Source organism: Oncorhynchus tshawytscha, linkage group LG02 (assembly GCF_018296145.1).
Source record: "Oncorhynchus tshawytscha isolate Ot180627B linkage group LG02, Otsh_v2.0, whole genome shotgun sequence".
NCBI classification, from domain to species: domain Eukaryota; kingdom Metazoa; phylum Chordata; class Actinopteri; order Salmoniformes; family Salmonidae; genus Oncorhynchus; species Oncorhynchus tshawytscha.
Genome location: NC_056430.1, coordinates 66,159,280 through 66,183,762, shown reverse-complemented (window position 1 = coordinate 66,183,762; position 24,483 = coordinate 66,159,280). Strand labels below are relative to the sequence as shown.

Sequence of the window (24,483 nt, the reverse complement as noted above, 5' to 3'; positions counted from 1 at the left end):
CGAAATGCTCTGAGACGAGGTTGCAAATAGTAAAAGTATGCTAATCAGGTAGCGGAATGAGGCTATTTTCACCAAAAAGAGCTGTTGGTTTGCGAATGACCCATCACTAGCAGCTACCCATGCTTGGTTATTTCTGGACAGAGCTGTGACTTCCTGTAAATCAAGCACACTATAGAGGGGAAATCCATGTACACTATATTTAAAAATACACTGTCCATGCACAATCAGATTGGTGGATATAACTGAGGCTTCAGTTTCAGGGAGAAAGACGAGGTGCGACTGTGTGAGGAGGAAGTCAGTAACTAACGGTTACATTTTTGCGACAGGTTCTTGCAAACGCTCCCGGCTGCACTTTGTGTATAATTTTGAGTGTCCTCCAGTTTCAAGAATTTTAAGAGAACACACAAAAATGGATAAGCTTTATTCAGTGCTGCCAAATGGTGTAACATTTATAAAACATCTTTAATGAATTAGTTTTGTGATATCTCATTTGGCCCAAGGGGGTCGCTGCATCATTCGTGGGGGATGACATGTTTACTGTTGCCTTGTTACTTTACCATCTCTGTCAATTTATATAAGGTGATAAGTTTGGTTTCTGAGCTTTAACTATTATTAATCATTAGTTCTAAAAGAGACATGAGGGGTGCCATAATGAAGCTTGGGAGGGGCTGTTTCCCCTGCACTCAATCACATGTGACAGTACTGATAAAGGGACGAACCGTTTAAGGCCCAGATCACTCAGCTCCCTGCCTAGCAATAAGGAGGAGACTCCACCCAAAGTGGGGTATGTTTACTACCACGCGTGAAACCATGTCTTTGTCTAATGCAGCTGTATTGACCCTCTGGGTAGAATAAACTTGGTTTAAGCTTTCATAGTGTCCGGTGAGTTTTTACTCTGAGAATTAGAACCTAACAAAGGAATGCATGCATCTGAGAGAATGTCTGACGATGATAAGCGTAACGTAATGAAGTACAAGGCCATTATCAAAAAGGTGGGGGGAAAGTATGAAATAGACCCAGCTATCATCTGTGGCATCATCTCAAGAGTCCCGAGGTGGGAGAGCAATACTGGACAAGAATGGCTGGGGGGACCATGGAATGTCCTTTGGGCTTATGCAGATAGGCACTCAGACTTTAATTGATTGAAGTCGCTGATTTGCCAAAGAATTCCAGTCACTAGGGTCGTATTCATAAGGGCAGGCAACGCAAAATAATGGTAGCTTTCTTATTGGACAAATCCAGGTAATCCCGGTTTTCTTCCACTTGTTGCCTAATGAATACATCCCTGGTGTCTAAGGTATGAATCAGTCCCCCGAAGCCCAGATTTGAGAGCTATGAATGGAATTTATAGCTTAATAAAGTTGTTAATCTTATTTCTGTTTCCATTACCTTAGTTTGATGCTGAGTGCCATGTTTGAATGAGATTCGTGGAGGCTGGTGGGAGGACCTAAAGGACGGACTCATTGTAATTGCTAGAATGGAATTAATGGAACCGAGCCAAGTGTGGTTTCCATACGTTTGACACCATTCCATTAATATGAGCCCGTCCACCTATAGTTCCTCCCACCATCCTCTTCTGATTACAATGTAAGTGAAATGCTGTCCATTGATTTCCATCATACTAGGTCCTAGGTTGATGTTACTACAAACGGTGGCAACCACACTAAAGGGAGAATGGGGAGGTTAGGAACATCTCAAACAAGGCACTCAGATTCTCATAAATGTAATCAAAAAGATCAAGCGAAAGTTTCCTGACTAGACAAAGGAGCAGCAGCTGAAAGGTACATTTGATACTTCCTGGACTAACCAAATTTGTGGCCTTTGTCAAGAACATTTTAACCTCTTATAAAGCATTGTTAATACCTACCTTGTTTTTACCGTCAGATAAGTGTTATTTTGACTAATATTATTGTACTGCCAAATCTCATGAGAATGGATGGCTACACTACACAGGACTATCCTGTGATGTTGCCTAAACTTAATACATTGCATAATGGTTATTAAAAGTAAACTGTGGGACCTACCATCCTTTTGAGCCAGACCATTCTAATGACCTGCAGTCTGAGTAGCCTAAATGTATCTGGAGGTCAGGCCATAGACTTCAACTGTTAACAAATGTATTTTTTGATGAGGCAAGCAAATCAAAAAGTTAGCTTTGTAACAAAATACTATAGCAGCCTTAGTTCAACCTCACTACAGACATTTTTATAGGATCTCAGTTGTCAAAAGTAGAATAGCGTCAACAGGGGTATCCATTAGACAGTAAATCAACGTTGTTTGGCCTTCGGTTGCATTGTTTTTTCAGTAGCTCAATCTCATAATCAATGTTAAATTCAAAATGTTACACAATGTAATAGACAAATGCATTAAATTAAACCTTCCTAACATTCTAGTTGTTTTCAATTGACACAGATCATGTAATAAGGAATGTTTCATGCTTTTCCCAATCTATTTGTAGGACTCCTACTGAACATAACAATATGCTTAAGCTTTATAAAACTAACATTGTTTGAGTCATAAGAGGCAGGCAGGCTTCAGGCAATAAAGACTCATGCAACATCTCAGCAACTTCTCTTTTCTTTATTTGATTTGTCTCCAAAGAAATCCTGAGGTATTCCACAATATAATGGCATCTGTTTGAAAGAGGAAAAGACAACAAAAAGCAGAGAGGGACAGTAGCTGTGTAGATTGATACAACCGTCAGAACAAACCATTTGAGTTATACATACAAAAAGCCATGGAATTGCAATGGAGATGGAAAAAGTACACCATTTTCCACTTTCAAATCGAGCAAGTCATGCAATACTGCATTTAGAAAGCCTAGGGAACAAGCAAATGATTCTTTACCAACATTTTAAAACGGTTTCCACCTCGATACAGAGTGCAGGTTAAATACGAGCCAATCAATCCACTTCGGAATAGAAAACTATTAGTCATAGTATGCATAAAACGTTGACTGCTAGTCTGTTTCAGGAGAATAATTCATTACTTGTGTAAAACTAATCCAAGTTTCAAACAATAAGAGCTAACTTAAGTGGTTGTTAGCATAGCACTCTTTAATACCACCCATGTTGTAAATGTTAAGATTTAAACCATAACCTCTGGCTTGACTGAGCAGAATTTCAAATGAAATGAGTGCACACACACTAAAGTATACAAACACGAAGACAGACATCCTACAGCTCAGCCAAGCCAGTACTAAAAGCACATACACTATCTAGACGTTAAACCCACTCCATTATAATAGCAATGTTTCCTGTGGTTTGATATTTGGCTTTTGTATCAACGGCAAGGCCAATGACAGACAATTCTCTTTACCATGTGTCTTGTTTGGCTTAAAATATATATAAAAACAGACTAATAAATAAATGGTGAACATACATATACATTGCTGAAATCAGTTTTTTTTCTGCCAGTCGCAGGTCTGTGATTGGTCAAACTGGACGTTTGCAACCCGAAAGAGCTCCCAACGACTCCTCCGCACTCGACTCAAAAGCTGCCCAAGTGCAAACGCCATTCGTGATAATTTCAGCATTAATAAGACGCTCTCTCATTGCCTTCGTCTCATATGGCACCCCATTCCCGGATGTAGTGCACTACTTCAGGTGCACCATTTAGGGAATAGGGTGCCATTTCAAATGTAGTCATATTAGTTTGACCATACAGCATCAGAGAACCACAAAAACAAAGTGAGGTTTCTGGGTAGAAATAAAACAAATTAAATGGCACACAAAAGATTTAAACCGAGAAACAATCAATCATGATATTTTGATCATGGAAAAAAATAAAACAAATTCAGTTAAGAGGATATCGGAGGACCAAGGTTTCACAGCGACACAGGGTGAAGAAGTGGCTAAACGGAGCAGTGAACGTGATCACTCCGCTCTGCGAGAAAAAGACACCTTTGACCCCGGTGTTCCAGAACGACAGAAAGAAGACTTCAACTACACTGTCTCCATCTCAAACGCTCTCAAGGATCATCTGGAAATGTATTTATTCAATTTGGTGTCATCTTTTCCCTGAATATAATAAGTTGTAAAAAATAAAATAAAAACAATGGACAAAAAAGGTAAATAATAAATCAGACTTTTGGTAGACAAAACACTTCCAAGACACAGACCTTGCCCTCCATCCATCCTCACAGCTAATTGAATGAAAGACACACTGCACATTTAGGAACGGACAACAACCAAGTCTGCTGCTAGGATCTATACTACACTATCATTCTCGCCATGAAACCAACTAAATGACAATACAAGTAAAAATGTATATTGCAATTAGCAGATTGAAAACAAGTCAAGAGAACATAAAAGGCAAAAGTGTGTCTTTTCCTAAGTACACGATTAAAACATTTTGCAAAAAAATTGTAAAAATTATAAATATATAGTTTTGTCCCCCCCCAAACATAATCTAAAATCAATAGCAGTTACATCAGCGACAATAACATGCAATTGATATACTTACAGCATTGGACTAGCAACTCCCAAACTACAAACCCCAATTAACCCACCCCAAAAACTACAACCAGACAGCCCCACCCCAACCCCAATACAATCCTTAAATAGTCAGCTCACTCAAACACGTCACTCGCTTTACTAATTTCCCCTCTGGACTAGCTGAAGGCATGATTTCAACCGTACTAGGGAGAAGATCTCATATTGTCACCAAGTCCAGTTTCATCACCATATGTTTATATACAGGAGGACTCCCTAACGTACAGCAAGCTGACGGATTTGAATGACTGCATAGTGAAAATGATATTTGGTTTTACTTACAGATGGGGCGATGACACACCCTCCCACCCCCAAGGTACAGCGCAGCAGCAGAGTATTACGTGCATCCAAAATGGCACCCTAGTCACTACATTGTGCACTACTTTTGACCAGGGTCTTATGAGCCCTGGTGATAAAGTAATGCACTACATAGGGTGTGATTTCAGAGGCACCCTACCAGAGTACATCTAACAGCGCTGGCTTTGCCACTGCCTGCTAAGAACACACAAAGCCACTAAACGGCAGTCAATCAGCATCACTGAGGACATACTGTCTATAGCCTACATTTGGTGTGTGTGTGGCGCGCCACCACTGTCCTTGGCAATGGGTTAGAATTAGTATTCAAACGTTTTTATTATTATACATTTTACGAACACACTAAAACACCCAAGTCATTCGGTTTTGGACTAAACCAACAAAAAAAAGTTCCTGCTGTTTTCAGAAAAGTGAAGAGTGGCAGTCACCTGTCAGGTGTTTTCAAACCACGTACAGACCACGTGTGCACTTGTAAACAGACATCAGCAAAGAGAAAGTTGACAGTGGGAGACTGGGTCTGACACAGCACTGGACAGCCAAGACTGGGAGAATAGGGAGCACTTTGAGTAGAGTGCACTTTCTAGTGATTTTGGACAACCCAAGGGGTAGAGAGCATGTAAATACTACATAAAGTCAGTATTTTAAAAAACTTTGAGCAAGTGGGCCAGGCAGCCTAGATTGTATAATAATGTGTCTGTCACTACCTGATTTCCTATAGAACCAAAATCGAAGAGCCATGGTACAAAGTAGGTCCATGATGATTTGCGTCTGGGCAACAAACAGAACATTGCAGCCTGAAACATAACAAAGAACCAACACTGTTCTCTATTCCACAACGATAAGAGAACCATGTATATTCTACCTGCAACACAGCCAATCTCCTGAACTCTCCCAAGACTTGGTGAGGGTGAGCAGTGGCTTATTACAGTACCAGTTTACACAGTAAATAGGTCTGTCTGGCTGAGTGGGTGTGATTGCTGTGCCCGGGCTTTGTCAGAGTACAAGTCTCTCCCTGTATTCTACACACACAGGCATTGCTACCCCTAAAGTGCCCCCTCCCCCTATCCCTCACTAGCTACAGAGAAACTATGAATATATCGTAGTCCTAGTAATCAATAACTCGTTTTCGTTGATGACACCTTTGGTGTGTAACGTCAAGGGTTGAGCTTGCAGGAGGCCCACAGACAGACAGACCATTCTAAATTAGGGTGACCCTGGACTACAATGTCCAAGGTCAGGGAGCAAAAGGTCAAGGTTCACAGGTCAGGACGGACAGACGGACACACCTTCACTATTAACGACTAGACTTTGCGGTGCTGTAGTGCGATATAATTGTGACTACAACATACTATTACATTGTTAGAGACAGGTGAGGTGTACATCAATTGTGTGGATTAGTTTTGTGACGTTAACCTATGCTACTCATCTATGGGTTTAGCTCTCTGTCAGTGTTCCCTCACACCATTCACCATCAGACTTGCTTTTCTGTATTTGGTAACTGTAAAGACATTGCATTACTTCACTTATTTGGTTTAAAAAGATAAGTATTTGTCCTTTGGGGGACAACTAGACAGCAGAGTCTAGATAATAAATTTTAGCAGCAGTTGTAGCAATGTAATAAATAATTAAATATTTTTTGAAAGATACAATGATGAATAGAACACCAAACAATCAAAACACAAATCCTAATTCACGCCCTAAAAATCATAATTCGTATATATTGGTGAAACACCATTGAAAGCTTTTACAATGTCCAGCTAGCTTCAACATCTGATCCATAGCCTGCCTATGGCTGAATTCAGGGCTCCAAAATCTCTCTCCTCACATCTCTGTTATCAAACCACTCACTTCTCTGCTCAGTCACTCCTCCCTCACTAGCTCGAGATGGCCCTAAACCTTCTGTCGCGTACCCCTCTTGACCTTCTGTCACACTTTCTTATCCTTCTCTTCCTCCATTCCCTTTCACCTCATCCTTCCATCTCAAATACTTTTTTTTTATCCAACTCTTTCCTCATCTTGCTTCTCCCTAGCTCTTCTTCTGCACATATTCATAGTCAACGTTTCCGGTTCCCTCTCTCCATTTCTCTGACATACCGTTGATCTCCCTCTCCTATCGTGTCTGTGTCTAGCAGGGATTTGGCTTGGTGTGTGTTGGGGAAGTCTGATCCCAGACCTGTCAGTGCCATCTTGCAAACTCCCAATTGGGGGGGTAGTAGTCTTCTCTACCTGGCTTTGGCTCTGGCCCTGCAGGAGGGGAGGCAACAGTCAGGAGGGCCTATGTGAAACACTCAACCGACAACTACCACCTTTGGTTTGACAAAACTGTGGAGCCTCTAAAAGATGGAACAGCAGAAAGAATGAAAGAAAGAAGAGAGGCTGAGTGGCATTGAGAGAGCGGAGAGGGAGGGTTGAAATGCTCCACAGCCAAAAATATGTTATTGTATAATTTGTATAGGGTCTCTTGCCTATTTCTTAACAAAAATAACTCACGCCTCCCCTCCAAACTGTTTTCTTTTGTAACACTTCTATTCAACAAAAAGCAACACAATGCCACTCAGCCTCTTCTTTCCTCATCTACCTGGCAGTACAGTTTCCCTGACTGAGTTTCACCACAGCAGCTGGGCTAAATTAAGTAAACCAAGTCTGATAAAAGGCAGACTTTTGTCCTCCCCTCATCCCTTTCTCCTCCTCTGTATCCCTCCACCTGTTATCTAGTTCCACTCTAAATAAATAAATACAAAACACGTTTTCTACAGAGCTACGCATAACCCTACTTTTTTTGGTCTTTTTTTTGCAGTTTTTCCCAATTCAAAGCTGCTAGAACATGTACTTGTTTATATTCTCTCTAAGCATTTGAATCAAAGATAATGTTTCTGTCATCTACAGTATTTTCAAACCTATGGTTAAAAACCAGACTGCACCCAGACTGAAACAAATACAGGGGGTCTAGTTGGTCTGTTAGAGCTACAGTGGGACAGCTATATGCCATCCATAAGTGAGCGTACACTCGTGTCTTAGTACACACACTCATACACAACCTGTTGAAGAGTAAGTACAGAAATAAAACACCCAGCTGAATATTGCACGGAACCTTCCACTTCTGAGCCTAACCATCACTGCGGATGAAACTGGGCCTCTGGGCTTGCCGTAGGGACTTTTACATCTTCTTAACACTACATGATGTAGCAGAAATTAGCTCCAGTGTGTATCGACTACTCTGTTGTCAGACCCCGTAGCTTTGACTAGGGCCTGAGCTGGAGCTGAACAAGATTATACAGGAGCGTGAGATATGACTAGTGAGTGAGTTGTATTTCTGTATGTGTTTAACCACGTAAATGCATTTACAGTATCACTACTGTACGTCAGTATCTAATGGATGGAAAAGTGAGCATGCATTAGAGTAACCTACAGTATGTGCCAAGGTGTTCACGATAATAATGTACATATGCTAATATGACTTCTGATGACGCCGAACTACAGTGTGAAGCTCTACTCTCCCGGCGTGTCTGTCTGTCCTGATCCAGACTCAATCAGTCAATCAACCAGACTCAATCAATCAATTCACAGAGCCAGTCTGTCTGTCTAGGGTTTTAGGCCTACTCCGTGTCTCCGTCCCTCTCCGGGGTCTCCCGGCTGTAGGCTCCAGTGGTTCCGGGGCAGGGCCAGTGGCCGGGGGCTACCTGCTGAAGAGCGAGTGGAGCTGGTGCTGGCTGTAACATTGGCTGCTCCGCGGCGACTCAGTGCGCTCCATCACCGCCTGGAACCAGCCCGCCACGTCCACCACCAGCACCTCATAGCGCCGAATGAAACTGTGCTCCTGGGGGAGACAGAGGGATAACAATGAGAAGGAAGGGAAGGGCAGCAGAGAGGAGGGTTAGAACACTGCGTCCACTCGCTTTCTCTAATGTACAGATTTGTTTTCTTCTACTAAACATTTAATTCAGACGACATTCTTCCCTTTGTCTCTTGTAATCCCTAATCATGGTTTAGAGTGGTGGTGGTTAATCAGTGTGTGAATAGCTGGAGAGGAGAGACTTACGAGCAGCTTGTGGTATTTTGGCCTTTTTCTGTGATCCTTTGTGAGGCTGTGGAAAGTGGCAGTCAGTGACGTAAAAATGAACAGACAAAAAGCACTTGATATTACTTAGCAACTGTACTGTCAGTAGAGACTGGTTTTGAGAGCAGTAAGACTGCATAAATATATAATAAACTCTCTCAATGAGTCACACAGTGTGTTTTGTCTCACCAGTCTTTGACGAAGGACTGGAAGTCGAGGGAGAAGTCCATGCTGAGGGGGAGCGAGGGAGGGTCTTCCTGCAGCACTTTGGTCAGGACCTCAAAGTCAGTCTTGCAGTTCTTATAGGGGAACTGTCCTGTGGCCAGCTCCACCTGCAGGCCGAGGTGACACATTACAGCGTTAAGGCCAGTTTATACTTGGTCTAACGACATGTCTGTAGACAATTAGAATGCGACAAGTGTCGCTGGTCAAAACAACATTTAATTTATACTCCAGTGGAATGTCTGTAGACTGTCGCGGTGACTGTCAGTTTTCTTGTTGCGACTGTCGCTATGTCTGTTGTGGTTACCAGACTGCCACAGCAACCAGACCAAATCCTTCTGCGAGTTGATGTATGAGTCCTAACATTCTCAGATACAACGAACAACTTATTTCGTCACACTGTGGCAGGAAGTTATTTTCTGTAAGTATACCATTACCTTGTAAATAATGGTGATGAGTTCATTTTCTAATAATAAATCATAAAAAGTGGCTGAAGTTAAGACGTTGTCAGCTATACTCTGGTCATTATTTGATCTGGCAAACAAACCAAAATATTATTTAGAAAATTGCTTTTAGTTGCCTGGCTTGCTAGGTTGACATTTACTGAATTCACTTTTATACAGATCGGTTTACTGGCGTTAAAATAGAGAAAGTATGCTATTTGGAGCACCGGATTGCTGACGTCGTTGTGTGTTTATACTTTTCCACAATGACAAGTTTGATGATGTTGGACGACAATAGAATGTTCATGATGTCGCTACGTAAATTGGACACCATACATAAACCTAGACACCATTTCATGCTCCCTTGAAGATGTGAAAAGCCAGATGGGTGTAAACATGGTGGAAAGTCCACCAAGCCTACCAAAAGGCTTGATGGAGCAATTATCATATCGCTTACACCCATTTTGATCCTTTCAGATGGATGATGGGACATTGAGAAGTGTCAAAGCGTAGAAGGTAGGTAAGGCTCTCAACTTTTGGCCAGGGCCACATACGAAGGCACAGGACTGACCGAAAGAAGTGCACTACATAGGGAATAGGGTGTGATGCAGTAGTGGGGGTGTTTTACCAGAGAGATGCCCAGGCTCCAGACGTCTGCTCGGATGTCATAGTCAGGCTTGCTGGGATCTGGGGGGTCTATTCTCTCAGGCTGGGGACACACAGAAACAGGCTTGGGTTAGGGGGAAACTGCATTTCTTGTACCAATACACAGGGAAATGAAAAACATTTACAGAGGACAGCAGAACTCAGCATTTGTATGTGCAACCCAGGTGGAAAAATAGTGGCGCTTTAAAATGGCAGCCTTCACTTCGGTAGGTTAAACGTGGTAGAATGTAATGGTAGTGTGTGTGTGTCTACCAAGGTGACTCACAGCCATGTAGGCAGCACAGCCGGCGCTGCGGGTCTTGGCCTTGGAGTCGACGAGTCGTCCGCTGATGCCAAAGTCACACAGCTTGATCTGGCCCTTGTTGTCCAACAGAATGTTGGAGGGCTTCACGTCCCGGTGGATCACACCGTGCTTCTCCTTCAGGTACAGCAAAGCCGACACTATCTGTAGATAAAAAGGGTAACACTCTACTTCATTGAAGAGAAGGTGAACGAACTTTACGGGATGGGGTCAATTCCATTTGAACTAAATTCAGGAGATAAACTGAAGTTAAATAATCCTAATTGAAAATGAAGGCCAATTTCTTATTCAGAATTTGAGTTTCAGCTCAAAGCCTGAAAAGAGGGTATGACAGAGCAAGAGATAATAGATGAGAGATGGAGAGACTCACTGCCACAGTCATCTTTCCCAGGATGCGTTCAGGGATGGGCCCTTGGATCCTCTTCTTGAGTTTCTCAGCACACGTCCCCATCAGCTCCATTGCGATGAACACATCCGTCTGAAGACCAATCACAGTCAGTTACACAACATTGGCATTTTAAACAGAACAGTGAAACACTAAATGATCTGTGCGTGTGACTCACGTTGGTAACTATGGCGCCGTAGCACTGGATGATGTAAGGGCAGTCGTGGCTCTTCAGCACAACATCCAGATCCATCAGAATCCTCTTGTTCTCGTCCTTATTTCCTGTCCGGCGCATTTGCTGGTGACACACAATAAATCAGTCATCAATATTGAACGTTGATATTTCAGTTGAGGGAGAACTTCAAGCAACTGGATGGCATCACTAATTTACAATGCCGCCCGCCCCGCACACCTGTCTAGCACTTAACCATTAGCCAATCACATACTGCCAGTTTCCCGGACACCGATTAGGACTAATCCTACACTAAAAAGGAGATTTAAAGGGGATTATCCACTATAAGTGCTTCATGGTCCAATCTGTCTCTGGGTAACCATAGTAACCCACCTCACTCCAGAATCAGCTGTTTCCAGCATCTTACCTCCACAGCCCCATTCAAACCAAACCTATTCCCACCACCCCCTCATCCAAATAGTCACCAGATGGTGAAAAGTGAAACTGTATATGATTGAAAGATGGAGGTAGGCCTATGTGTTTATTTTTTATGTTTAGAATGTTAGCCCTTTTTCTCCCCAATTTCGTGGTATCCAATTGTTTTAGTAGCTACTATCTTGTCTCTTCGCTACAACTCCCGTACGGGCTCGGGAGAGACGAAGGTTGAAAGTCACATGTCCTCCGATAAACAACCCAACCAAGCCGCACTGCTTCTTAACACAGCGCCATCCAACCCGGAAACCAGCCGCACCAATGTGTCGGAGGATACACCGTGCAACTGGCAACCTTGGTTAGCACGCACTGCGCCCGGCCCGCCACAGGAGTCGCTGGTGCGCGATGAGACAAGGATTTCCCTACCGGCCAAACCCTCCCTAACCCGGACGACACTAGGCCAATTGTGCGTCGCCCCACGGACCTCCCGGTCGCGGCCGGTTACGACAGAGCCTGGTCGCGAACCCAGAGTCTCTGGTGGCACAGCTGGCGCTGCATGCAGTACAGCGCCCTTAGGCCAAGGCCTCCCGGGTGGCGCAGTGGTTATGTATTTTAACAGAACACACTGATTATAATGTTTATACCAGCCAGTTAAGGCTGAAAAAAACAATAGCATTCTACATATTAAATAGCATCGCTATAATAGATCATTTACAGGCTCTAGTGTCTGCCATTATCCCTGTAGGCCATGTTGTTTGTGCTTGTAACCATGACTGTGTATACCAAGAATAAGCATTGTAAGCAACTCCCCATAGACTAGTAGTGACTGACTTCCTAACAGTTAAACAGTTAAGATAAATGGGGGGGTTAATTTTAGCAGTGACGATACAGTATAATTACTATCATTGTGTGAGGATAAACAATGGAAGGCAAAGCCTAGAGACAAACCGATAGAAAAAAGAAGAGCGATACTGAACGGACAAACAGCCCAGGGCTGCCTCCAACAGTTATATCCTCTGGTCAAATCAGCTGCTATGGAATTATGTGTTCTGCCACAGTAGGAAAAACCAATGCTATGGCCTTAACCCAAATAGCGGCAATAGAACATCCACACATCACTTGCATAACAGAATAGGCCTAACGTTTCGAGCTGCTGCCCTCCCGGAAGGCGATTAATGGTCCCACTGTTCAGCAAGAATAGGAGCAAGGCTAGTTTCATGCCACTAGGCTGTTGAACAGTGGGACATAGGACAGCTGCAGACACAATACACAGTCAGGCAGTAGGCTGCAGAGACTTTGAATATGTGAAAATGTGTACCAACTTTCCAGTTTTCTGTACTGCATGTAATGTGTTGTGCTGTGTTTGTATGCGGACACCACTAAATTAATTTCCATCTAAATGGACAATCAAGTATAGTGTATCGTAAGTGTCAAACTGCAACAAGACAATGCATTCAGGACAACAGAAACAACCCATGGAGGTCTGGATTTGGAGTCACACTCAAAATTAAAGTGGAAAACCACACTACAGGCTGATCCAACTTTGATGTAATGTCCTTAAAACAATTGAGGCTCAGTAGTGTGTGTGGCCTCCACGTGCCTGTATGACCTCCCTACAACACCTGGGCATGCTCCTGATGAGGTGGCGGATGGTCTCCTGAGGGATCTCCTCCCAGACCTGGACTAAAGCATCCGCCAACTCCTGGACTGTCTGTGGTGCAACGTGGCGTTGGTGGATGGAGCGAGACATGATGTCCCAGATGTGCTCAACTGGATTCATGTCTGGGGAACGGGCCGGCCAGTCCATAGCATCAATGCCTTCCTCTTGCAGGAACTGCTGACACACTCCAGCCACATGAGGTCTAGCATTGTCTTGCATTAGGAGGAACCCAGGGCCAACCACACCAGCATATGGTCTCACAAGGGGTCTGAGGATCTCATCTTGGTACCTAATGGCAGTCAGGCTACCTCTGGCGAGCACATGGAGGGCTGTGCGGCCCCCCAAAGAAATGCCACCCCACACCATGACTGACCCACCGCCAAACCGGTCATGCTGGAGGATGTTGCTGGCAGCATAACGTTCTCCACGGCGTCTCCAGACTCTGTCACGTCTGTCACATGTGCTCAGTGTGAACCTGCTTTCATCTGTGAAGAGCACAGGGCGCCAGTGGCGAATTTGCCAATCTTGGTGTTCTCTGGCAAATGCCAAACGTCCTGCACGGTGTTGGGTTGTTAGCACAACCCCCACCTGTGGACGTCGGGCCCTCATACCACCCTCATGGAGTCTGTTTCTGACCGTTTGAGCAGACACTTGCACATTTGTGGCCTGCTGGAGGTCATTTTGCACAAAGGCGGAGGTAGCGGTCCTGCTGCTGGGTTGTTGCCCTCCTACGGCCTCCTCCACATCTCCTGGTGTACTGGGCTGTCTCCTGGTAGCGCCTCCATGCTCTGGACACTACGCTGACAGACACAGCAAACCTTCTTGCCACAGTTCGCATTGATGTGCCATCCTGGATGAGCTACCTGAGCCACTTGTGTGGGTTGTAGACTCTGTCTCATGCTACCACTAGAATGAAAGCATCGCCAGCATTCAAAAGTGACCAAAACATCAGCCAGGAAGCATAGGAACTGAGCAGTGGTCTGTGGTCACCACCTGCAGAACCTCTCCTTTATTGGGGGTGTCTTGCTAATTGCCTATAATTTCCACCTGTTGTCTATTCCATTTGCACAACAGCATGTGCAATTTATTGGCAATCAGTGTTGCTTCCAAAGTAGACAGTTTGATTTCACAGAAGTGTGATTGACTTGGAGTTACATTGTGTTGTTTAAGTGTTCCCTTGATTTTTTTGAGCAGTGTATATTGTCTTAATGCCAAGAAGCTGTAGTTGGAGGAGGACAAGGCTTACTTTGACGGCGATGACGTGGCCAGTCTTCTTGAAGCGCACTTTGAACACCTGACCGCACGTGCCGCTGCCGATCTCCCCCTCGCTGATCAGGTCACTGACCTCGGCTGGGTACCGCTGAGGAGGGAAACAGGTGACGAGTCACAACATGTCAATGACAAACATACATGGCATATGTAGTAGAGGTGGACCGATTAAACGGAATGGCCGATTAATTATTTTTGGCCGCCAATTTTTTTTTTTATATACCTTTATTTAACTAGGCAAGTCAGTTAAGAACACATTCTTATTTTCAATGGCGGCCTAGGAACGGTGGGTTAACTGCCTTGTTCAGGGGCAGAACGACAGAGTTTCACCTTGTCAGCTCGGGGGATCCAATCTTGCAACCTTACAGTTAACTAGTCCAACGCAATAACGACCTGCCTCTCTCTCGTTGCACTCCACAAGGAGACTGCCTGTTACGCGAATGCAATAAGCCAAGGTAAATTGCTAGCTAGCATTAAACTGATCTTATAAAAAATAATCAATCATAATCAATCATAATCACTAGTTAACTACACATGGTTGATGATATTACTAGATATTATCTAGCGTGTCCTGCATTGCATATAATCTGACTGAGCATACAAGTATCTAAGTATCTGACTGAGCGGTGGTAGGCAGAAGCAGGCGTGTAAACATTCATTCAAACAGCACTTTCGTGCGTTTTGCCAGCAGCTCTTCGTTATGCGTCAAGCATTACGCTGTTTATGACTTCAAGCCTATCAACTCCCGAGATGAGGCTGGTGTAACCGAAGTGAAATGGCTAGCTAGTTAGCGCATGCTAATAGCATTTCAAACGTTACTCGCTCTGAGCCTTCTAGTAGTTGTTCCCCTTGCTCTGCATGGGTAACGCTGCTTCGATGGTGGCTGTTGTCACTGTGTTGCTGGTTCGAGCCCAGGGAGGAGCGAGGAGAGGGACGGAAGCTATACTGTTACACTGGCAATACTAAAGTGCCTATAAGAACATCCAATAGTCAAAGGTTAATGAAATACAAATGGTAGAGGGAAATAGTCCTATAATTCCTATAACTACAACCTAAAACTTCTTACCTGGGAATATTGAAGACTCATGTTAAAAGGAACCACCGGCTTTCATGTGTTCTGAGCAAGGAACTGAAACGTTAGGTTTCTTACATAGCACATATTGCACTTTTACTTTCTTCTCCAACACTTTGTTTTTGCATTATTTAAACCAAATTGAACGTTTCATTATTTACTTGAGGCTAAATTGATTTCATTGATGTATTATATTAAGTTAAAATAAGTGTTCATTCAGTATTTTTGTAATTGTCATTAATTACAAAAAAATAAAAGAAATGGGCCGATTAATCGGCATCGGATTTTTTGGTCTTCCAATAATCAGCATCGGTATTGAAAAATCACAAATCGGTCGACCTCTAATACGTAGCATGATGTACTACAGTACCCATAATGCTGTGTGTATGATATCCAGTTATAATGGTGTCCCCTTGTCAAAACAGCACATTATTTTAATGAGTAGAGAGAAATACAAAAAATAAATTCAGGCAATGATTGTCCCTTACCTGGCCGTCGATCTTCAGGTAGCCTGTCTGCTTCATGATCTCCTGCAGCTTCTGGTCTATCTCCGCACTAAGGGGACACGGCACAGACAAAAAGGTTAGGTGCGTCATTTGACGCATGCGTGTATATGGAAGCGTTTTTTTGTATTTTTTATTTTTATTTTTTTAACTTTCGGTATCCCTTTCCAGAACATGAATGCTCAGTGTGCATCTGCTTCATGCACGTGTGTGTGTATGCTCCGTTTGTCTTACTTCTCCAGGCTCTTCACCAGGCCGTACTGTGGCGTGGGCAGGTTGAGCATGTGTCGCGGGCGGCTGGGGTAGGAATGGTGCTGGGGTGAGCTCTCAGAGGACGAGGAGCGACTCCCCCCTCCGTCGTTAGCCAGGGGCAGCTGAAGAGCTGGGGGGGGAAGCAGGAGAGGAGGATCATTTAGAAGGGAAGGTAAAAGAAGACTGGGGCTGTGCTTTATTATAGCCTGGGGCCAGTCTGTTTTAGACCGTTTCTGCTTTAGGAAACTTGTCGTTGTCTGGGTGCCAGTCTGTTTCTGACTAGTGTTACTGTAATCAATTCCACTCTTTCCTCATCTCTCTTCTTAATGATCATTGAGCTTACAGCATTGAAGAGGTCAGCGTTGTAGTGGAATCTATCTAGCTCTTTGACCAAACAGTGACACAGAGAGAGACCTAAGGATATGTAGCCACATAGAAAAATCCCAGCGCTCCAATACTAACTCCCTGTCACTGATGGGCTATTAAATAAAAACACACTGACAGTTACAGGTCTACAGTGCATTCAGAAAGTATTCATACCCCTTGACTTTTTCCACATTGTGTTACAGCCTTATTCTAAAATTGATTAAATAAACAATTTTCCTTAAATCTACACACAATACCCCATAATGACAAAGCAAAAACAGGTTTAGACATTTTTACAAATGTATTCCAAAAAAACAGAACTTATACTTATTTACATAAGTATTAGGATCCTTTGCTATGAGAATCGAAATTGAGCTCAGGTGCACCCTGTTTCCATTGATCATCCATGAGATGTTTCCACAACTTGATTAGAGTCCACCTGTGGTAATTTCAATTGATTGGACATGATTTGGAAAGGCACAAACCTGTCTATATAAAAAGGTCCCACAGCAGACAGTATATGTCAGAGCAAAAACCAAGCCATGAGGTCGAAGGACTATCGTAGAGCTCTGAGACATTGTGTCGAGGCACAGATCTGGGGAAGGGTACCAAAAAATGTCTGCATTATTGAAGGTCCCCAAATACACAGTGGCATCCATCATTCTTAAATGGAGGAAGTTTGGAACCACCAAGACTCTTCCTAGAGCTGGCCGCCCGGCCAAACTTAGCAATCGGGCCTTGGTCAGGGAGGTGACCAAGAACCCGATGGTCACTGACAGAGCTCCAGAGTTCCTCTGTGGAGATGGGAGAACCTTCCAGAAAGACAACCATCTCTGCAGCACTCCACCTATCATGCCTTTATGGTAGTGGCCAGACGTAAGCCAATCCTCAGTAAAAGGCACATGACAGCCCGCTTGGAGTTTGCCAAAAGGCACCTAAAGGACTCTGACCATGAGAAACAAGATTCTCTGGTCTGATGAAATAGATTGGACTCTTTGGCCTAAATGCCAAGCGTCACATCTGGAGGAAACCTGGCACAATCCATATGGTGAAGCATGGTGGTGGCAGCATCATTCTGTGATGTTTTTCAGAGGCAGGCACTGGGAGATTAGTCAGGATCGAGGGAAAGATGAACAGAGCAGAGAGATCCTTAACTTCTTATGGCTGCAGGGGCACTATCGAGTAGCTTGGATGAAAGCTGCCCAGAGGTGCCCAGAGTAAACAGCCTGCTCCTCAGTCTCAGTTGCTAATATATGCATATTATTAGTAGTATTGGATAGAAAACACTGAGGTTCCTAAAACTGTTTGAATGATGTCTGAGTATAACAGAACTCATATGGCAGGCAAAAACCTGAGAAGAAATCCAAACAGAAAGTGGGAAATCTGAGGTTGGTGGATTTTCAAACCAGGCCCAATTGTATTCACATTGGGATATGAATGAAGTTGCACTTCCTAGGGCTTCCATTAGATGTCAACCGTCTTTAGAAACTTGAATGAGGATTCTACTGTGTTATGGGACTGAATAAGAGCTGAAGGAGTCAGCTTACTGGCAGAGAGCCATTTCCTGGTCACGCGGATTCCACGTGATATCGACTTGCGTTCCATTCCTCCAGACACAAAGGAATTCTCCGGTTGGAACTTAATTGAAGATTTCTGATAAAAACATCCTAATGATTGATTCTGTACTTCATTTGAAATGTGTCTTCGACCTGTAATAACCTTTTGACCGAAGAAAGCGTTTGGATATGTATACCAAACACGCTAACATTAACAGACATAAATAACAGACATTATTGAACAAATCAAGCATTTATTGTGGACCTGGGATTCCTGGGAGTGCATTCTGATGAAGATCAAAAGGTAAGGGAATATTTATCATGTAATTTCTGGTTTCTGTTGACTCCAACATGGCGGCTAATTGTATTATTTCTGAGCGCCGTCTCAGATTATTGCATGGTATGCTTTTTCCGTCAAGTTTATGAAATCTGACACAGCGGTTGCATTAAGGAGAGGTACAGTGGGGCAAAAAAGTATTTAGTCAGCCACCAATTGTGCAAGTTCTCCCACTTAAAAAGATGAGGCCTGTAATTTTCATCATAGGTACACTTCAACTATGACAGACAAAATGAGAAAAAAAATTCCAGAAAATCACATTGTAGGATTTTTAATGAATTTATTTGAAAATTATGGAAAATAAGTATTTGGTCACCTACAAACAAGCAAGATTTCTGGCTCACAGACCTGTAACAACTTCTTTAAGAGGCTCTTCTGTCCTCCACTCGTAACCTGTATTAATGGCACCTGTTTGAACTTGTTATCAGTATAAAAGATACCTGTCCACAACCTCAGTCACACTCCAAACTCCACTATGGCCAAGACCAAAGAGCTGTCAAAGGACACCAGAAACAAAATTGTAGACCTGCACCAGGCTGGGAAGACTGAATCTGCAATAGGTAAGCAGCTTGGTTTGAAGAAATCAACTGTGGGAGCAATTATTAGGAAATGGAAGACATACAAGACCACTGATAATCTCCCTCGATCTGGGGCTCCACGCAAGATCTCACCCCGTGGGGTCAAAATGATCACAAGAACGGTGAGCAAAAATCCCAGAACCACACGGGGGGACCTAGTGAATGACCTGCAGAGAGCTTGGACCAAAGTAACAAAGCCTTCCATCAGCAAGGGCATTGAAGACGAAACGTGGCTGTGTCTTTCAGCATGACAATGATCCCAAACGCACCGCCCGGGCAACGAAGGAGTGGCTTCGTAAGAAGCATTTCAAGGTCCTGGAGTGACCTAGCCAGTCTCCAGATCTCAACCCCATAGAAAATCTTTGGAGGGAGTTGAAAGTCCGTGTTGTCCAGCAACAGCCCCAAAACATCACTGCTCTAGAGGAGATCTGCATGGAGGAATGGGCCAAAATACCAGCAACAGTGTGTGAAAACCTTGAAGACTTTTGACCTCTGTCATTGCCAACAAAGGGTATAACAAAGTATTGAGAAACTTTTGTTATTGACCAAATACTTATTTTCCACCATAATTTTGACTAAATACTTTTGCCCCACTGTACATGTATGTTTGAGGAATTTTAATTATGAGATTTGTTTTGAATTTAGCGCCCTGCACTTTCACTGGCTGTTGTCATATCATCCCGTTAACCAGATTGCAGCCCTAAGATTAACACACTGCCAAGACAGCACAGGAGTGGCTTCTGGACAAGTCTCTGAATGTCCTTGAGTGGCCCATCCAGAGCCTGCATTTGAACCCGATTGAACATCTCTGGAGAGACCTGATAATAGCTGTGCAGCAACGCTCCCCATACAACCTGAAAGAGCGTTGACAGGATCTGCAGAGAAGAATGAGAGAAACTCCAAATACATGTGTGCCAAGCTTGTAGCGTCATATCCAAGAAGACTTGTGGCTGTAACTGCTGCCAAAGGTGCTTCAACAAAGTCCTGAGTAAACGGTCTGAATACTTACGTCAAATGTGATAAGCTTTTTTTTTTATTGCAAAACAAAATCTAAAAACAGTTCTTGCTTTGTCATGATGGGGTATTGTGTAAATTGATGAAGAAAAACAAATGTCATACATTTTAGAATAAGGCTAACGTAACAAATTGTGGGAAAAGTGAAGGGGTCTGAATACTTTCTGAAAGCACAGTATAGGTTGGCTTATAAAATTCATTGTCATTCTACTTCAAGGTCTCACCCATTGCCTCTCAGTTTGTACACATTTAGTGTGCATCCCAAATGCCCCCCTAGTGCACTATAGACCAGAGCCCTATGAGAGCCCTATGGGTCCTGGTCAAAAGTAGTACACTATAAGGGGAAATGGTGTGAATGAAAGCAGTCCATGCTCAATTTCACCTTGACGGACAGAGAGCAGGCCAGTGTAAGTAAAACGATATCAGTTCAGTCTACAACAGAGGTCGGCTGTGAATGTCTATACACCACAATACAAAACACTTCGACAAGACATTCCTAAAGTATTAGCAACAGCAAGACAACCCTTAGCCTGTATATTAGCAAAGCATAGGTAAACAACTTCAATTGAACTTGAAGGCTTGTTCAATCGATCAATTTTTACTTCCTAATTTGACAAAGGCAAAAAGTGTTATTGTTCAAGGAGACAACACTTTAAAGGGATATAGACAGGGTGAGCACTGAGCAGTGGAGACCAGCTACGAGAGTAGTGTTAGCTTTGACCCGCCATGCAACCACAAACAGACCATGCGCTCAGACTGCTGCTCAGTCAGTATCTAGCTAGCAGCACCAAATGGAGTGGACCCTCTGCTGCAGAACATTGTAGCGCTCTCAGTGATCTCTGACATCAGAGACCACCCTGAAGAGGACATGGAGAGGGCTACAAAATCCCCACCAACCCTCAGTTCAGACGTTCAATGTATTTTCTTCAGATGAAATCAATTCATATATGTTTTATACACTGTGTGAAGAGCGCACCATTCCTAATCTGTGAAAGGGGCCATTTGGCAAAGGGCACCCTCTGGAGCCTTTGGTTTGTTTGAGGTTTTCAAAGCAAGGAGGTAGTGTTGAGCAGTTCTTTAAAACGCCTTTTCAAGAGAAAAATGAACCGCCAGGCAGTAGATTTTATCCTTGGTTCAATCACCTGCAGCCAGGACCTGCTCACTGGAGAGATTTGGTTAGTGGGGGTTAGTAGTAGACTCAGAGAAATTCTTGGTTTGGCAAAGACCAGACAGTCCTCCACATACTAGATTCAGACAGACACACACATCAGCCACTTAGGCACCTCTGGCAATTGACAGTGCCACTGCAAGAGGGATGCCAGGAGACCAGGAGAGAATGCTTAGTTAGCGCACAAAGAACACTATCTGACCCTGAGAAAGAGAGCATGGAAGAAACAGACCGACAGACGTACAACAAGACAGACAGAAATGGACTTGTCAGACAGCCTGAACTACAGAGCAAAGAGAATGCCAGCTTGGACACAGACATAGGCCCAGCCTGGATGGAAGACATGACCTACAAACAGACTGAAGGACAAGTCTTCCGACATGAAGAGGAAGAGGTGGTCAGATTTGGCCACAGCAGCACTCCTGCAGACCAACCGGTGGTGGGATGCTGGATTAGACTAATAAAAACCGTGCAGGAAGCCACATGTCTCTGCATCCAGCAAAACAGGGGTTAATAATATCCTCACACACACACAGACCCAGGCATACACACTCACTGCACTGCCCTGCCACTGGCACTCACACATGGAGAAGAAGGGATGGAGGGAGAATGAGATTAGAGTGGAGGTGAGTGACAACCAACTGGGGATACAGTGCAAATGGCCACTTGAAAAGAAAAACGGGTCAGAATAGTCTTAGAATATTTTAGGTGTGCTGTACACAATTTAAGGCTAAATACCAATTTTACACAACAATAGCCTTAGCCTATTACACATAGTTTGTGAGAGGAGAATACATTGGCTGTGTGTTGTGTACTGCAATTCATTTAGGTCTACATTCAAAACTAAGGACAATGTATAAGCGCTGGTAAGGTATCATTCAGGCCAGTCATTCAGGTTTGGTGAAACCATCTGAAGAATATATGAAGTTACTAGCCTCTGTACGTTCTGTTCTGAGCTACTGAGGGTGAAATGTTCCCTTGCTAATGAATAGGAGGAGTGACATGGAGATGGGGAGAGAAAGGAGAGTGAGAAAGAATGGATTGTGAGAAAGAGGGAAGGATGGAGGGTGCAGTGGCAGAGAGAGAGAGCAATGATTGAATGATACCTGCACGCTGGGAAGGAGCTGGAGCAGGACTGAGCTGGATCACGATGACTGGACAGAGGAGAGAAAATACACACGTGCACATTACTGCACTGTTCAGTGCCAGGTACTCACTCACACATACCCTGTCTAACACCCACAGAGACTCACCAATAAACTACCACACACATACCAATGAACTACAACCCCATACTAACACGCACACACAAAACAAAATGAAGGAAGGCTCAATCAAGAGCACCTCAGATACACCAGTTGATATTCTGTGTGTGCAAAAATAAAAACTAGCACCTCAAATGCTGAGCTCGTCAAAAATAAGAGGGAGGCATTACCACACCATCTTTGCTTTCCCGTGCCTTTAGCTTTCCAATGAGGCTGGTTGTAAAGCAAACACCACTGGGTCATTCACGTTGTCCGATTTGTTGGGGAAAATAAGTGAGAAGAAAACATCAAATACCTTGATTGAAAAGTATAGCAATTGACCTCAGGACACCACCACCACTATCAGCATAGGGTTGAGTACCCATATCACCACATTACACTAAATGTGGCTGGCATTGAATGGTTCAAGATGAAATTCACCCATAAGTATTGGGCAGGAGCCTGTTTGAAATGTTTGACCTTCATATCGGCTGTAAACTGATCCTAAATCAGGGCTGTTGGGATAAATTCCACATGGTGCATTTTGGTGGCTTGGCTGGAAAAGTCTCTAACTAGCCAGTTATATTATGCCAAATGTGTTCGTCTACATTATGACCAAAACATTATCTGCCAAAGATTAACAAGACTGCCGAAATATCAATCATGCCCAAAATATGAGAACAGCATTCATGCGAAACAAATCACGGGCTTATCAGACATAGAATTAGTTTAGAAAATGGAAACACCAAAAAGATAACAGCCGTTTAGTGTTGTATTTACTAACAGCACAATATTCGTGCAATTTGTGACGTGACAAGAACCACTTTCAGGGGTAGCTTGCTAGCTATCTTGAACGTTATAGCTGGCAAGTTTGTTCACGCAACTAACTGGCAAGCTGCGTTAAGCTAACGTTCGCTTTTCGAGCTAACTGGCTACTAACATTGACTCGGTCAAAATCATACTGGAAGTTTCGCTAGAAATGTATATACACACACAAGCCATGTCTGGTTAATGAACCATATTAGACCAGATATACATGTCAAATACTGAAAGACAGCTAATTGTTCCGTGCCGAGAAATGAACAACAAATTGTCTGACGGATGGATGATAAGGCCTGCTAGAGCTAGCCAGCAGTTGATAGGACCGAAACAAAACACAGGATTTGGGATTTAAATAGAGTTGTTTCTGTTACAACGTTGCACTGATATCAAATGCTGGCTTACATAGTTTCAAAAAGTTGTTGATATGTTATATACATGCACACACATGACATCTCTGGGAAGGGCAACTTCCCGAGCTGGGGTATTTGTTTATCCATTTAGCCTGTTAGCATGTTAACAGCAGCAGCATATCCCTATCACACCCACTCTCTGCCTCTCCTTTCGCTTATTTTCCCTGTCCTCTCTCGGTTACCGACTCCCCCACGGATACTCACTTGGCCTCGGACGTGAACGTTGTGGACTCATGTCGATATTGAGGTCAATTCTTCTACGAGCTTCTTTATTTTCTTGCTTTAGTTTCTCCTCGATTCTGGAGAGTCTCTGTTCCAGCGACGACATCTTGAAATATTGAACACTATCGAAGATTATCTATATTTGAGTAGATAACCGAGTGACCACTTTAACGATGGAAATATATGCCCTCAATGATTGAAGGCAGGCGCGATCAGGTGGGACCATTCTAGCCAACGAGAGGGCATATACGAGTGTTAACATGCACAACTAAGTCGTTTTTCTCAAAGTTGCCAGAACGCCACGTTCATTATCTTATATCAATACATGTGTAATAGCCTAAACATTACGAAACTTCTATTCGATCAAATAAACCTAACGTAATTCAACTTCAACACTCTCATATACCTCCGTACAGAAAAAGGGCTAATCTCACTCGGACAGATTTTGGGCGGAGTAAATCCTCTCGCTTCGCCTCTTCCTCTCTGGCACCATCGAGCGTACTCAGCTAGCTCTAGACTCCCTC

General features: G+C 43.5%; 1 protein-coding gene across 4 annotated transcripts; it reads right to left on the bottom strand.

Moving 5' to 3' along the window:
• Nucleotides 1–2,561: 2,561 nt before the first annotated feature.
• Nucleotides 2,562–24,347, bottom strand: LOC112265255 (dual specificity mitogen-activated protein kinase kinase 7). Of its 4 annotated transcripts, none has more exons than XR_002955740.2 (13): nucleotides 23,942–24,346; nucleotides 22,368–22,415; nucleotides 16,225–16,372; nucleotides 15,976–16,042; nucleotides 14,393–14,506; nucleotides 11,061–11,180; nucleotides 10,868–10,975; nucleotides 10,462–10,641; nucleotides 10,159–10,239; nucleotides 9,055–9,197; nucleotides 8,848–8,893; nucleotides 8,409–8,625; nucleotides 2,562–7,052 (listed from the first exon to the last, which is right to left on the bottom strand). XR_002955740.2 is itself a non-coding variant. In XM_024442400.2 (13 exons), exons 4-13 carry the CDS (start codon nucleotides 16,272–16,274, stop codon nucleotides 8,485–8,487), a joined length of 1,050 nt encoding a protein of 349 aa, XP_024298168.1. In that variant the 5' UTR covers nucleotides 16,275–16,372; nucleotides 22,368–22,415; nucleotides 22,697–22,760; nucleotides 23,942–24,060; the 3' UTR covers nucleotides 2,562–8,484. The 4 variants fall into 4 exon arrangements, 3 of the variants coding, with proteins under 3 accessions (XP_024298168.1, XP_024298165.1, XP_024298166.1); XM_024442400.2 differs by adding an exon at nucleotides 22,697–22,760 and having other exon boundaries at nucleotides 2,562–8,625; nucleotides 23,942–24,060; XM_024442397.2 differs by having other exon boundaries at nucleotides 2,562–8,625.
• Between the last annotated feature and the right edge of the window lie 136 nt (nucleotides 24,348–24,483).